We start from the raw sequence: 16137 nt of genomic DNA, 5'->3' as shown, positions 1-16137 counted from the left end.
TTTATTTAAGCAGGCGTATTAAAGAATTCGATCCCTCTTTTCTCTTTCTCGCTACGCTGAGAGACACTGCAAACTGGCAGCTCACGGCGGATTCTTATCCTGCTCTAACTTTACCCGTTATCTCCCGAGGTAATGTACCTTACGTGAGTGGCGTAGCAATAGCGCAACCGCGCGCTGCCATACAGATGGTCATCGGGAACGAGCCCCATGAATGAGAACTAAAATAAACAACCATTGAATTGCATCCGCTTGTAAGCTTCTTCGAGTTCCAGATCCTAAGACTACAGAAAATAATTGTAATGGGGCAATGTGATCTCCACAGGTATCATGAACCTTCGATTCCATTATGAGTTTATCTATTGATGAGCTGCTGGAGTTAGCACAGTAACGCATCTGGACTGCACTAGGAGACCCTATTGTAGAGCTAGTAACATTCTGAAAGAATACTTACAGCTGAATTCCCCAGTTGCAGCTTCATTAAAATTTACAGAAGTCACGGACACTAATTTACTGAAAATGATCCTAATACGAAGCTTGGCTGCAAGTCAAGAAGTTTTCTGGTTATCGAATCCCGCTTTCCAGAGGTGCAACCAGATTCTAAAATAAGCGGGAACGAACACATAAAAAAAAAAGCCACCGTGACACATACCAAACAATGCAGAACTCCATTGATATATAAGCAAGACTTGTATTGCGTTTATTACAACAACAACAACCTCAGCAACAGAAATGTCAGATACAACAACAACAACAACAACAACGGCGATGACAACGATATCATTACTAAATAACATGGAAATATATCTTAGTTATCAAACAGTTTAATTCAGTAAATATGAAAGACAGAAGGAACTAGACTCAACGAAAAATGTCAAGCTTGTATTTCTTTAGACTGCTGACGAAATATTCCATTAGTTATAATATACGTAATTATATGCTACATTCATTAGTTTCATGTTTCAGTTATAATCCCATTATATTTGGAACTTACGAAAACTGATATAGGTAACAAAAGAATTAAAAGAAAATTGTTAAAAATGTGCCAGTTTTGAAAAATGTGCCTGTGCGGAGCGGTCGCGCCGCTGGCTCTTCTATTAGCTACGCTACTGCTGCTACCGTGAATTGCTTCACGGAGACGACATTGAATGCTTTCTTTAAAAACCAAAGTACGAGAAAAAACCGCAACGTGGACCTTCATTTAGAGCTATCTCAACATCTCTGTAGCACCACCTCGGGGCAAAGCAATGTCGGTAATATTATAGACTTCCAGCAAACCACAACATACATAGATTAACATTGGACTCTTAGATACGCGGGCTCCCATCCAATTGGCCAGTGTGTATGCCTTAAGACAGCGCTGTCCTCATTTCAAATATAGTCTCTTCTACTCAGCTTTTCACTGTTAATCTTCAACTGAATTAACGGTGAATAAACCTGAATATTCGGGATTAAACCTGCTGCTTTAACTTGCTTCATAATTTTATGACAGTAGATCTTAATTAAATTTGTTCTTTAATTGTATCATAAATCTAGATCACAATGCGTAACATTACATTGTATGAGGCCATCTAACGACAGCGAGTTTTTAGATTTTTCAGTCGTTTAGTAATGACGTCGACTATCATTTGGGTTCGTAATCACTGTTAAAATTAACTTATGAAGTAGTGGCGTAGTGTGGAGTGTGCAGACCGTACAGGGCGGTCACTGTATATACGAGAGTTTGCTAGGGTCGAAAGTATGTTACGGTTAAAGAAAGGAGTGGACAATTCAATTGCTGTTACAAGGTTGTCAAAAACAACGCTATAACTACGCTACGCCCACGCTACGCCCACGCTACGCCCACGCTACGCCCACGCAACGCCTATGCTACACCCACGCTATGAAGTTCATGTCTATGCGTGTGAAGATGTTAATGCAGAAATTTAAATCTATTCTGGTCCATTCTCATCTTGGGTCAGTCTAACATCAACGAGGACGCTTGGGGAAGATATGATTGCTAGAAGTAGCAGCCTAGTCTTGCGCTAAACACACTCTAACGTCTTAAAGAAAAGAAGAGGCAATAGCTAATGTCATTAGATATGACAGATATATATATATATATATAAAAGATAGATAGATAGATAGATAGAGCGAGTGCGAGAGAAACGGAGAGAGAAACGGAGAGAGAAAGGGTGGGAGAGAGAGAACGAAAGAGAGAGAGAGAGAGAGAGAGAGAGAGAGAGAGAGAGAGAGAAGAGAGAAGATATATACAGACAAAATCTTAGATATAGACTAAGACGAGATTGTCACGGCTGCAACGCTTTTGAATTATAGGCGCATTCGGTCAGGGGTTGGCTTAGAGCTAAACAGCAACAAGCAGTGAACCAGCACAAGGACATTCCCAGCATCAAACACGTGCATTTACGAAGTGCCAATTATCGGTCTACCAATCTCTAGAGACCTCCTGAAATAACTCGATTCAAAGCGAATTTCAAATTGCAGAAAGCTACTGGTAGTGTTTTAAATGACGTGAAAGCTCTTCAGATATTTTATGTGAGTTATATTACTTATTGGGCACGACTTATTGACATTATACACCTTTAACCTTTGACCTAATGACGGTCACTGAATGTGATACGGTGAAGCAAGATGAGTGATTTGCTAAAAACCTACGTCGTCTTATCAAAGATAAACACAGATATTATTCAAAGGGGAATACATAGCTGTTCTGTTTATTTTTGTTGCTCTTATTTATGGCTGCGGAGCCAATGTCGGAAGTTGATACGTCAAGAACTCCATTAGTATATAAACAAGATTTGTATTGCGTTTATTACAATAACATCAACAACATCAACCTCAGCAACACAAACGTCAGATACAACAACAACAACAACAACGGCGATGACAACGATATCATTACTAAATAACATGGAAATATATCTAAGTTATCAAACAGTTTAATTCAGTAAATATGAAAGACAGAAGGAACTAGACTCAACGAAAAATGTCAAGCTTGTATTTCTTTACTCTGCTGATGTCGACACTGGCATCCATACAGACTACCACTACCGTTTATCTTCTTCTTCTTCTTCTTCTTCTTCTTTTTCTTCTTGGTAGACTGTATTAACTAAGCAGTGAGGTATTTTTATCCTCAAAAAGTATAGTTGATACTTAGGTTCTGTAGTGTTTGCCTATTTATAGCTTATTTACATTCGAAGTTAGTTTTATTTTCATATGTATGCGTGCAAAGGCACACGTTAGTTCCCGTTTGATAGGCTGGGATGAATATATATATATATATATATATATATATATATATATATATATATGTAAAAATATGTGACACTTATTCGGTAGCCATGATAAATCTCCGAGTTTTATCATGGCTACCGAATAAGTATCACATATTTTTACGGATAAATTCCTCTATTTACATAATATCGAGGTCTCTTTCTTTCTTTTGCTGTCCTTTCTATCAATATATATATATATATATATATATATATATATATATATATATATATAGATAGATAGATAGATAGGTAGGGATTTCTTTATTATTCTATTTATCCAATGCTCTAAAGCGGTAAATAAAATAACTTTTATGATAAGACATACCAAAAAACTAATCAGTTTTATTGACTTCCTGTTTGGAAATTGAGAATTATGACGTCAATACCTCACCCCAAAGGAGTTATATTTCATGCATTTCATATGACTATTTGGTAAGCAATCGCATCATAGGTTACTGGTTTCCAATAAGATAATCGCTAGTTGATTGCATTTCTGTCAGTGACTGTGACAAGAAATCATCTGTCGCTTGCCCCAGGGTAGCGCTGGAGTAACCATTTAAGAAAATAAGCATGACGTGTTTAGGTATCAAAGAAAGTGGGGGCCTCACAAAAATGGTAAATGGTTTACTACACACAAAATAAATTGGAAGTTGTTCGTATGATCAGAAATATAATTTCTATGTGTTCATGGTGTCATAGTAAGGATCTGATCAAAGACTTTGCTATTAAAAAAAACGTAGGAGAGAACTTGTCAAATATCAACAAAATAGGAGGTATACAAAAATAAACACTATTTTCCATCATAATGTTAGTTTTGCTTCATTTTGAAAAAAAAAGAAGAATTTATTCTATTGTTTATTAGTGTTTATATTTTGAATTACATATATGTAGGGACACCAAAATCTTTTAAATGCTTAGGGCCTCTATGAGTCTGAATCTGGCTCTGTCCCAGGGCAAATATCGGAAGGGACTTCGTTCACAAAACACCATTACTACGTTTTTGGGTTTTCTCGGCGATGTTTGCACCCTTTGCTGGTATACATCAGCGGAAAACACACACACACACACCATCCATCCATCTTCTCCTTGGAAGGTTCTGAGGTCAGAGTCCTCTGGCGCTTCCTCCGTAGGATCTTATTAAAATCAATCATCATTACACTTTCCAGCTGGATTCTCAAGCGTTACCAATTGAGGCTATGGATATTGTCCAACCATCAAGTCCCTGATCTATCCCAAGGTCTCCTGTCGTACAGCTCAGTTTGAAGAATTCGTCTTGTGATTCTTCCCTGCGACATTCTAGCCACATATCCATAGTACCAGCGCTGTGACCTCTCAATAGGGAGAAGTAATGACTTGACCTGGAGAGACTCCCTGTTCTCCGAGCTACGTACCGTGTCCAGTAACGTTACTGTCGAGTAACGCCATTTTGGCCACTTGTATTCGCGATCCTACACTTTCGGTCATTACCCAATGTTTATGATCGTAGGTGAGGATAAGCACGGAAACCGAACTGAAGATATTGAGTTTGGCTTGTTCTTACCAACCTCTCCTCTTTTGAGGATCGAATGCTAATGCTGGAGCATTACTGTGCCAGCAACAGCAATTCTAGCAACAAATTCAGCCTCCTACTTTCCATCATTCATAAATATGGCTCCAAGATACTTAAACTTCTCCACTTGTCTCAGCAGAGTGTACTAGGAAGACTTTCTTGAGAGAACCAATATCTTAGTCTTCGCAATACTAATTCTCATCCCTATTTTGCAGCACCCATCCAGATCACTTCCGATGAGCCAAGTAACATCATGTCATCTGCAAATAGTAGCGGACCGGTTCAAAACCTACCGATTTTGGTATTACTTTCATACCAGTCGATGGTCTCCCAGAATACTTTGTCGGTCAATCTGCTGTCCAAGTCCAGTTTAACCTTAAAGTCTTCCAATTTGGATACTTCTAAAGTCTTCCCTTGGACATTTTTACTGCCTCTGCTGCAGCTTTTCGCGCTTCGTTGTACCGTCTACATAAAAGGGAGACTTGATTCCAAGCTAAGCTAAGTAAGCCTTTTTCTCTGCTCGGATGGCATCTTTAACATCCTTGTTAAACCAAGAGCTTCTTTTATCAATGCCTTGTGAGGGAATTTGGTTGACAGAAAATGTGTGGAAACTCGTTGTGTGTATATACAGGGTGTTCTGTACTGGAGTCGAACCAATCGACTGGCCCCCTCCCCCAAAATTTCGGGCCTTGTGTCTAGAGGGAAAAAGAATATATTACATGCATTATATATGATGCATGTTATATATATATAGATTTTTCGAAATTTCTTTTAGGAGTGCGTCTTATACAGTCGTGCATATTATACACCAATAAATATTTACATCAGTGGCTCGCAACCATTTTTTAAACTGTTAACCCCTTCGATTCTTATTTTACTCAGACAGACCTTCATTGCCATTCGATGTTTAAAAAATCTTATATTTTTATAGCTAAACATCATTAGGAATTGTCTTCTTTTACTTGTTTCAGTCATTTGACTGCGGCCATGCTGGAGCACCACCTTTAGTCGAACAAAATCGCCGGCAGGACTTAGTCTTTGTAGGCCTAGTACTTATCCTATCGATCTCTTTTGCCGAACTGCTAAGTTGCGGGGACGTAAACACACTAACATCGGTTGTCAATCGACGGAGGCGGACAAACACAGACACACACACACACACAAACACAGACACACACACACATACACACACACACACACACACACACACACACACATATATATATATATATATATATATATATATATATATATATATATATATATATATATACAGACAGACATACATACATATATGAGGGGCTTTTTTCAGCTTCCGTCTGTCAAATCCACTCACAAGGCTTTGGTCGGCCCGAGGCGATAGTGGAAGATACTTGCCCAAGGTACCACGCAGTGGGACTGAACCCGGAACCATGAGGTTAGGAAGCAAGCTTCTTAACACACAGCCACGCCTGCACCTATATGAAAAATTGTTAAAACATTTTGTATAGAAGTTTAACCACTGATGTACGTGTTAATTTATTCGGGTCCATTTTCAAATTTTGTCACACCAGATGTATATAGTAAGTCATAAAGGCGCTGTACACACATAAAATTCGAGCTCAAGTTTATTCGTTTTCTAACATAATGCCTTTAATACCATTTAACACGTCCAATGCTATAATATTGTGAACGAAGTATTCTATAGTTTACTCCGTGGTTGCCTTCCTTGCACGCATTAACACGTTCCTTGGTAACGTATATTTATATCATAGCTCTACACCTTTCAGTGTAATGAGAGAATGACAGCGCACCATTTACCTTAAGCCTTAATCTACTTAAAGTATTGTTAAGCTTGATTTCATTGAACGTACATTCTTCTTTAGCATTAGCATACAGAAACATGAGTAAAATCTTTACGACTGTAGACAAATTCTTAAATCTATTCCTGGTGACAGAGATTGTAAATAACTCCATGACATATCAATGTTATTTTGCATCATGATCATTCACATTCGATGCTACATTTACATTAACTACGCATTTAGAAACTAAAGCTTCATCCGAAGCCACATGAGAAAATATATTATATGGCGTCATTTGAAAGCCTAAAAACACACCTTAAGACTTTTCAACTTGATATATTGAAAACACTGTATGAAAAAAACTAAACTTTTACTCTTTTGAGAAATTAATGATACACTCTTTAGAAATGTATCAGCCGAGATAATTTTCTTCATCTTTTATTTCATTTTTCAGACAAGGCGTGATTAAATGTATCTAATTTCTCAAATATATCTCAAAGATTCATAAGAAAATTTACTGTCTAGTAAGTAAATCAATCGTTCTTCTCTTTACAAAAACAAATTAAAATTGGTGAACACTGGTTGAGCTGCTTGATAAAACAGTAAATATGTCTCTTAAAAGAGATTTCAAAGGCCTACTTTCAGACGAAAAAACCTGGGATAGTTATCGTTACAGGGTATTAATAAAAATCTTTATAGAGCATTTCTAGGTCCAACTAGCTTTCAAAATTTTCTGAAAATATCTCTGCTCAATTAAGACAAAAGCAATAAAATTATATTTCGTTTTGTACACTTATTAAAAAAGTAAGGCAAATCATTTAAAAAAAATTTTTCAACGTCGAAAGAGTATCGATGTCCCTGCTGCGTTTTGAACCATAGCTCTTAGATTTTCCTCGTCCAGAACTACGACCCAATGCATCTCCATAAAAGGGAAAATGTCACCATAAACAGTATTTACACCTACGGGAATATGGTTCGACTACTCCGTACTAGCTGACTTATTATGGTTGATGCAGCATACTTCAAAGGAAGTTTGCAAGTTTTCTTGCCGAACAGTTTGACCGAAGATTCTAGAACTTTCAGGCCAACTGTAATAAAAAAAGAGAATTTAACTTTAGGAATAGCTATCTCAGGTTTATACGAGCCATATTGCTTTCCTTCTGTACGTTAGTCCCTCATCTCACTAACCTATTCATTTTGTTTAATGGGCTAGAGATCTTTCCCAGTAAAATGTTCTCTCTTCCTTTCATTGAATTTTCTTATGTAACATGCTCATATCATATTCGACGAAAGATACCAGTCTTAAACTCTAATGTTGAGTAATGCACATTGATTATACATGCACAAGTGTGTACATGTATGTGTGCGCCTGTGCGCCTTCTTTGAATGGCATCAAAAACATCTTTTAGCATACAAATGAAAAAAAAAGCGCGAATTTTGAAAAAATGTGGTTGGGTGGAGAAGTCGCTCCCCTACTCCCCTATTAGCTCCGACACTGTTTCTAAAGTAACAATAAATATATGATTAAGAACTGATGTCGACTCATAATCATTTCATCAACGCTGACTTATCATCTTATTGTTACAGATTAAAATTCTTAATTTCAGCCGATCAATGTAGCCAATCACGACATCTCGGAAGTATTGGTTGCATCTAATTGGTAGAAATTCCCAAAATATAACAAAACAAATTCGATCTCGAAAATTTCGTAAGATTTTAAAATATTATTTTCTCCGAAACTGGCAGTGACTTTCATAATTAGCATGAAAAACTATTAATACAATCTTTTATCTTTTACTTGTTTCAATCATTAGACTGCAGCCATGTTGGGGCACAGCCTTGAATTTTTAGTCGAATGAATCGACTCCAGTATTTATTTTTTAGGCCTGGTACATATTATATCGGTAATTTTGCCGAACCGCTAAGTTACAGGGATGCAAACACGCCAACACCGGTTATCAAGCGGTGGTGGGGAAAAACACATACGAAAGACTCATACACATAGATATACATGCATATATATATTCGATGGGCGTCTTTCAGTTTCCATCTACCAAATCCACTCACAAGGCTATAGTAGAAGGCACTTGTCCATGGTGCCATGCAATGGGACCGAACACAGAACCATGTAGTAGGGAGGCAAGCCTCTTACCACACAGCCACACTATGTAGAATTTTAAAAATAAAACCTGTTGGATAGTTCAAACAAACAAAATCCAAACTAGTTCTGCCTAACGATTTTCTGTAGTTTAAACAATATCACTTCTCTAGGTACTGATACAGGACATTCTTAATTGTCATCTCCCACCCCACACGAAGACGTACACATTTAATTCTTGGCCAACAACATACATACGTGACTCTCTACATGTATGTCATTAACCAGTTTTATTTCAAGATTTCTTGCCGATAGAGAAAGAGCTAGTTTCTAACCTAGATCCAAGGCTCCATCACTGGAATTTCAACATCAACAACAAGGTATGTATGTATGTATGTATGTATGTATGTATGTATGTATGTATGTCATTATTCAATTTATTTCAAGATTTCTTGCCAATAGAGAAAGAGCCGGTTTCTAACCGAGATTCATTGGAATTTCAACATCAACAACAGGGTATTTTTGTTTGTTTGTATGTAAGTACGTACGTATGTATGTGCAGATATGTAAGCTTAATGTATGTATTCTCATGCATATAGTTACGTATCCAGACATGCTCATATATATTTAAATGATAAACTTCTGGAAAGTTTTACAGATTTTTACAGTTCCAGTGATGGATTGGATCTGTAGTCTTCTAATTAGCTTTCTCCTTTCTGGTTTTGAGAAGCCTATGTGTGTATGTATGTATGTATGTATGTATGTATGTATGTATGTATGTATGTGTGTATGTATGTATGTATGTATGTTATGCATGTTATGTATATGTACAGATTTGTATGTTTTGTGTTATGTATGTCTTATCATGCATATCTACTACATATGTGGGAAATTCTGTCTGGGTGTGTTTGTGGAGTTGTTAGCTAACTCCTCCTACATCGTTTTATTGATTTTGATGAAACTTGACACGTGAGTAGAACTCATGTCTAGAAACCCCAAAGCATACTCAGATTGTTGAAAAAATCGATAGTAGGGACCCTGGAAGGGTTACTTATATATATATATATATATATATATATATATATATATATATATATATATATATATATATATAATATTTTCTGTTAACAGCCAAGGGAAATAACCCTTTAGCCACTGGAAGGGATCCTTATATATAACCAAGTGAAATAACCCATTCATTTTCCTAAATTATTTGGTATAAATCAAATTGAGTATGCTTATTTCTTAGTATTTGAACTGTTAGAGATATTTTCGCAACTTATCCAGTACAACCCTTAGATAAGTAAATAGTATTTTCCTAAACAAAAGATCCACTTATTTCGTTTAGTGACTTATTCACGAATATACCAACACTAGCGCCGCTGAGGGTAATATTCTCTGGGAACGCACAAAAGCCCTTATCAGAGTTATTTACTTTGAATTGTTATTATCCCATATCTGATTAGCCTGTTATTGCGTAACATGCTTCACGATTTTAGTAGACATACCTTATTAGTATTTCTTCCTAAGTTCTATATAGTCTGGGAACGCATTAAAGCCCTTTTCAGATCTACTTTATTTGAATTCTTAATATCGGGTAACTAACTTCATGTTATTACATGACTGTTTTCACAATTTTGGTACTCATAACATATTGGGATTTACTAAAAACAAGATCTTGTGTAAGACAGTTCAGTATTCTCTGTAAATGCACAAAAACCGTTTTAAGGGCTACATATTTTGTATTGTTGTTATTGGATTAGCGAAACAATTATGAGAATGGAACCAAGGGATAAGCCCCGCTTTCCCAGGAATTACCAGGTATGTCAGTTAGTACTTGCATATCTAGGCATATCTCGTTCAGAGATTTAAAACAAATATGTACAGTTATTAGCTAGAATGAAAAACATTTTTGTTCTTAAGTAATTTTTTTCTAGTTTTTACACAAACTCCCACCAAAATGTTTTTTGTTCCAAAACCCGCAGTGAGTAAGAAAAAGAAAAAAGAGGAAGAAAAAAAGCAGCTGGAGCCCCATTGACGGCTTCATCGGTTGGCTGATGGCGGTTTTATCAATGATAGAAAACGTAAACAGACACATGGCTATTTATATCCCACTCGCCGCGCACAAAAGCAGGAATGTAAACGAAATCCAAGTCTCTAAAGAGGAAGAAAGGTGTGTGTGTGTGTGTGTGGGTGGGGGGGGTTATGGTTGTAGAGGGTTGTAAAAAGAAGTGACGGAATCATTTTTATCTTTTAATTTGTTTCAGTCACTGAACTGCGGCCATGCTAGATCCTCCAGCACTTATCTTTTGAAGTCTAGCATTTAATCTATGGGCATCTTGCGTCGAGCTGCTAAGTTACGGGGATGTAAACAAACCAACACCACTTGTCAAACGGTGGTGAGGAACAGATAAAAAGAGGCGCGCGCACACACACTCACACGCACGCACACGCACACACACACACACACACACACACACACGCGCGTATATAACGAGCTTCTTTCAGTTTCTATCTATCAATTCCACTCACATGTCTTTAGTCGATCCGAGGCTATAGCTGAAGAAACTGGCGCACAGTGCCACGCAGTGGGACTGAACCCAAGACCGTATGGTTAGGAAGCAAGATACTTAACCACACAGCCGCCAGGCCTACGCCTACACACAAGACAACACACACACACGCACGAGCGCGCAGACGTAGGTACCCTCAACAAGCACACCTTCGCACACATTTATATAATGTATACACATGTGCGTGTAAGGCGGCGAGCTGGCAGAACCGTTAGCACGCCGGGCGAAATGCTTAGCGATATTTCGTCTGCCACTACGTTCTGAGTTCAAATTCCGCCGAGGTCGACTTTGCCTTTCATCCTTTCATGGTCGATAAATTAAGTACCAGTTTCGCACTGGGGTCGATATAATCGACTTAATCCCTTTGTCTGTCCTTGTTTGTTCCCTCTATGTTTAGCCCCTTGTGGGCAATAAAGAAATAAGAAACTTTAGCACGCCGGGCGAAATGCTTAGCGGTATTTCGTCTGTCTTTATGTTCTGAGTTCAAATTCCGTCGAAGTCGACTTTACCTTTCATCCTTTCGGGGTCGATAATTTAAGTACCAGTTGCGTACTGGGGTCGGTCCACGCGACAAAATAGCAAATTGGGGATCCACAAAAATATCTTGAGGGCCCTTGAAAAACCCTTTGCTTTAGATATGTGTATTGGTATGTATTACGAAAAGCAGATAGGTTTCTTTATCGAACATAGTTCGCCTTATACAAGTTAATGTGTGAAAAATAAAATAGGAAATTTAAAAAGAAGTATCTATAGAACTAATTTTTAAACACCGAATGGCTATGGGAGTCCACCAGAATAAAACAGTAATCAAAATGTGGTTGAGAACCTTCTAATTTAATAGGTTTAGTATTCCATGGTTTCCCGCCAAAATATGACCTTAAATAGAGATGCGCGTCAAGCTTGCGTGGGCAGAGAGATGAGATGCACGAAACACAGGTTGAGAAACGTTCCTGAGAAGACAGACAAATGCAGGATTCTTGGTCGGCTGCTCGACCTTGGGTTAAAAAGAATCATTCGTCTACCATGAGCGCAATATTCTCACTTATCTAAGTACTGACACAGGACATTCTTAATTGTCATCTCCAACCCCACACGAAGACGTACATATTTAATTCTTGGCCAACAACTTACATACGTGACTCTCTACATGTATGTCATTAACCAGTTTTATTTCAAGATTTCTTGCTGATAGAGAAAGAGCTGATTTCTAACCTAGATCCAAGGCTCCATCACTGGAATTTCAATATCAACAACAGGGTATTTTTATATGCAGGCATGTATGAATGTAGATATGTATGTATGTATGTATGTCATTATTTAGTTTATTTCAAGATTTCTTGCCAATAGAGAGAGAATCGGTTTCTAACCTAGATCCAAGGTTCCTTCATTGGAATTTCAACATCAACAACAGGGTATTTTTGATTGTATGTAAGTGTGTATGTGCAAATTTGTATGTTTTATGTACGTATTCTCATACCTAAAGTTTCATAGTGGAAGCGCAATGGCCCAGTGGTTAGGGCAGCGGACTCGCGGTGGTGGGATCGCAGTTTCGATTCCCAGACCGGGCGTTGTGAGTGTTTATAAAGCGAAAGCACCTAAAGCTCCACGAGGCTCCGGCAGGGGATGGTGGCGAACCCTGCTGTACTCTTTTACCACAACTTTCTCTCACATTTTCTTCCTGTTTCTGTTGTACCTGTATTTCAAAAGGCCAGCCTTGTCACACTCTGCGTCACGCTGAATCACACCGAGAGCTACGTTAAGGGTAGACGTGTGTGTGGAGTGCTCAACCACTTGCACGTTAATTTCATAAGCAGGCTGTTTCGTTGATCCGATCAACTGGAACCCTCGGCGTCGTAACCGACGGAGTGCCACGATAGAATTACTTCAACACATTGTTGACGTTTGCCCTACCCCCCCACCAGTAAGATGTTTAATTGTTTCAGTTTTGTATGATTTGTCATTAAAATATCAAATTCGATGTTTCATATTTTCACTTTTTAAGTTTATTAATTTTTTTTTTTATCGAGGGTCAAACAATTTTTCTAGTTGAAGGAGATAACCAAAAGTATCGATATTTTTCATAAAACGGGGGTGGTGGGGAGATAACTTGGAATGACTTCCGCCCGTTCCCCACCCCATTTTCTCCCAAATTTGTATATTTTTGTAATTTTTTTTTGCCAAAAATCCCCGTTTCCGGATACGGATGTTCCAGAAAATTACCAAAAATCGGCATTGTGAAATTTCCTCAACCTTTCCCCCAACTTGTTCAATTTTGACTTTTTCCCCATCACTAACCCTAAAACCCTAACCCTAACCCTAAAACCCTAACCCTAACACCCTAACCCTAACACCTTAACCCTAATTCTAACCTTAAAACCGTAACTACAAAAAGGTTTTGAAATTTTTGTCCGAATCATGATGTCCGTATTTTTCCGCATATTCCCCCCCCCCCCCCCACCAAATTAAAAAAAAAAATTTTACAAAGATTTTTGGAAATTTTTTACAGAATCATAATCTCCGTATTTTCCCGCATAGTTTGAAAAAAAGAATCCTGAAAAAAGTTTTAAAATTAAGGAAATAGGGGTGGGGGTGGGGAGTGATAATTTAGAAATGTCGATTTTTGCAAATTCGTATTCCTTGTAGCCGAAAGAGGGAGTGGGTGTCGAAAAAAAGAAAAAAAAATTTTAAGGGTGTGTTTTGCGGAGTAGGGCGGGATCTAGTTTAAAACGGGGGCACCAGTATTTTCTTAACGAAACACTTTGAAACTTGGGACACTGGTAGAATGTATCATATAAAACATCTTTTACTCTTAGTCTTCTTAACAAAAAAAGGAATTCGCAAGTTATTCCATGTTAAAGTTGTCGTATTTCTGTAATTTCAACCAATCACTGACGTCTATTCAGCTGAATAGAGTTACTGCTGGGCGGTCATAAAAATGTTATTCCCTGTGACATATTTCATCCGGTTTAATCGTAATTTATACGCATATATTGTTTATATAATAAATTACGCTGTGCGTATCTATGTGTGTAACAATTTTAGAGTTCGGATTCTAGAGTTAGGGTTAGTTTTAACAGTCTAGTTAGGGTTAGGGGATTAATACGATATACACCGTTACAGCGCTAACTGTTTTCAACTGAATAGACGTCAGTGATTAGTAGAAATTATCGAAATAAGACAATTTTTTACATGAAATAAATTCGAATACAAAAATTTTTTTCTGTTCTATAACACAAAATAGATAAGTATATGAAAAACACTACATAAAACATTAATGAAAACTGGTGCCCCCGTTTTAAACTAGATCCGTAGGGCGAAGTCTTGCAGATAATTTTTTAATTTAACGATAACCAAAAAGTACCCTTTTTAGAAATGCATATTTTCGAATGTGTACAGGAAACAATTAACTTAAATTTTCATTTTGTAAATTTTCTGTTTTGGAGTTTAAACTTAGGTTTATCCGCTTTGATAAAGGAGACATTGAATTACGAGGACCAAGGTATTTATTATTTTAAAAAATAAAATAAAAAGAAGCCGAAACGTTTGTGGCTGTCTTTGATCATTGGTCGATGAGGACTATCCCGAGGTTAGACAACAAGCGACATGTTAGAACTAACAGAATGACAAAACGATGAAATGAGCAAAGAGATATAACTCAAACGAGCCAATAACATGTATTTGAACAAATAAAAGGTGTTGCACTGAAAAACGCCGACTGACGGTACCGTCAGTTGAAGCAGTCGCCTAGGCGCGACATCATGTGGCTGAGATTTTGCAATACAAAAAGTAAAGTGTAAAAATAATAAAATGAAATATAAACAAAACTGTGAATTGACGAGTCTACGAAGGAGCCTTTGCATTGCCAGTTGATCTCTTAGAAACAATCGCCAAATTTCTTTCAAATTTCACTCATTCGTATTAAAATATATAAATACACTGGATAATTTATCAGAAAAAGAAAGAGAAAAAAAAAAACGAAATGGCCAGAACGATAGCAATACACAGAAAACGGTAAAATAACATAGTCTATTATAAATGCACATGGAAGAAATCTGCAAGCAACAACTCTGCGCGAAACAAACTTTTAAATCTGAAATATTCTCTCACGTCCACCATTCTCCAGACTCAACAGTACCAAAAACTAATAAAAGAAAAGATTTATAAGTACCTTGAAAACAGTTGTCAAATTTCTCTCGGAGACTCTGATTTGTATACATGAGGCAATAGATTCAGCCGGCTGGCTACTTACATGTTGTAAGTCTGCACGAACAGATGTATATCCCAGAAATTCACAAAAGCAACTGCGAACTGGAACTAATTTGCAAATTCTGCTGTGACGTAAGTTATTAAATTTATTCAGAATTAAAAATACTTTAAGTGAATTGCTATAAATATAATTAAAGAAAATAGCTAATTGTGAAATATATCGGAGTACGAAGAAGAACAGAAACATCGAAAGTTAAATTCAATTTTATTTTTATCATTTAGTCAGAGAAGAAAGAAACGCCCGTAATCCTTTTTGAGAGCAATCCAGAGTGGTGGAAGAAGGATGAAAGTTAGCCTCAAATCCAGAGATCAGGCCCAAATAATTGCAACAGGGTGGGCTCCACTGAGATACAGACGCCCAGTATCCATAAGGTGTTTTTATTTAAAAGACGAGGCATTCAGTCTACCTCCTAAGACCAACGACACTCTCTCTGACAGAGTGCTACACAATTTCTTCAAGCCAAATTTTCAGTTACACAGCTTTGGTTGACCTGTGACTATAATAAACATTTTGGGCGGCCTGTGGCTTTAATAAACGATGTTTTCAGTAGTGTGCAAGCGGATAATAGCACCGAAGTAGGAAAAAAGAAAAACA

The 16137-nt window shown here is 37.3% G+C and overlaps 1 protein-coding gene across 1 annotated transcript in view; it reads right to left on the bottom strand.

Annotated features, from left to right (window-relative positions):
• LOC106875197 (reelin) overlaps positions 1–15771 on the bottom strand; it is a 221159-nt gene extending 205388 nt beyond the window's left edge. The window contains exon 1 of the mRNA XM_089350383.1: positions 15445–15771. Coding sequence (XP_089206509.1) covers positions 15445–15729 — 285 coding nt within the window. The 5' untranslated portion in view covers positions 15730–15771. The remainder of the gene's footprint in view (positions 1–15444) is intronic.
• Between the last annotated feature and the right edge of the window lie 366 nt (positions 15772–16137).

This window comes from Octopus bimaculoides, chromosome 4 (genome assembly GCF_046866305.1).
Source record: "Octopus bimaculoides isolate indiv1 chromosome 4, ASM4686630v1, whole genome shotgun sequence".
Taxonomy (NCBI): Eukaryota; Metazoa; Mollusca; class Cephalopoda; order Octopoda; family Octopodidae; genus Octopus; species Octopus bimaculoides.
This window is presented reverse-complemented; position numbering and strand designations above follow the sequence as displayed.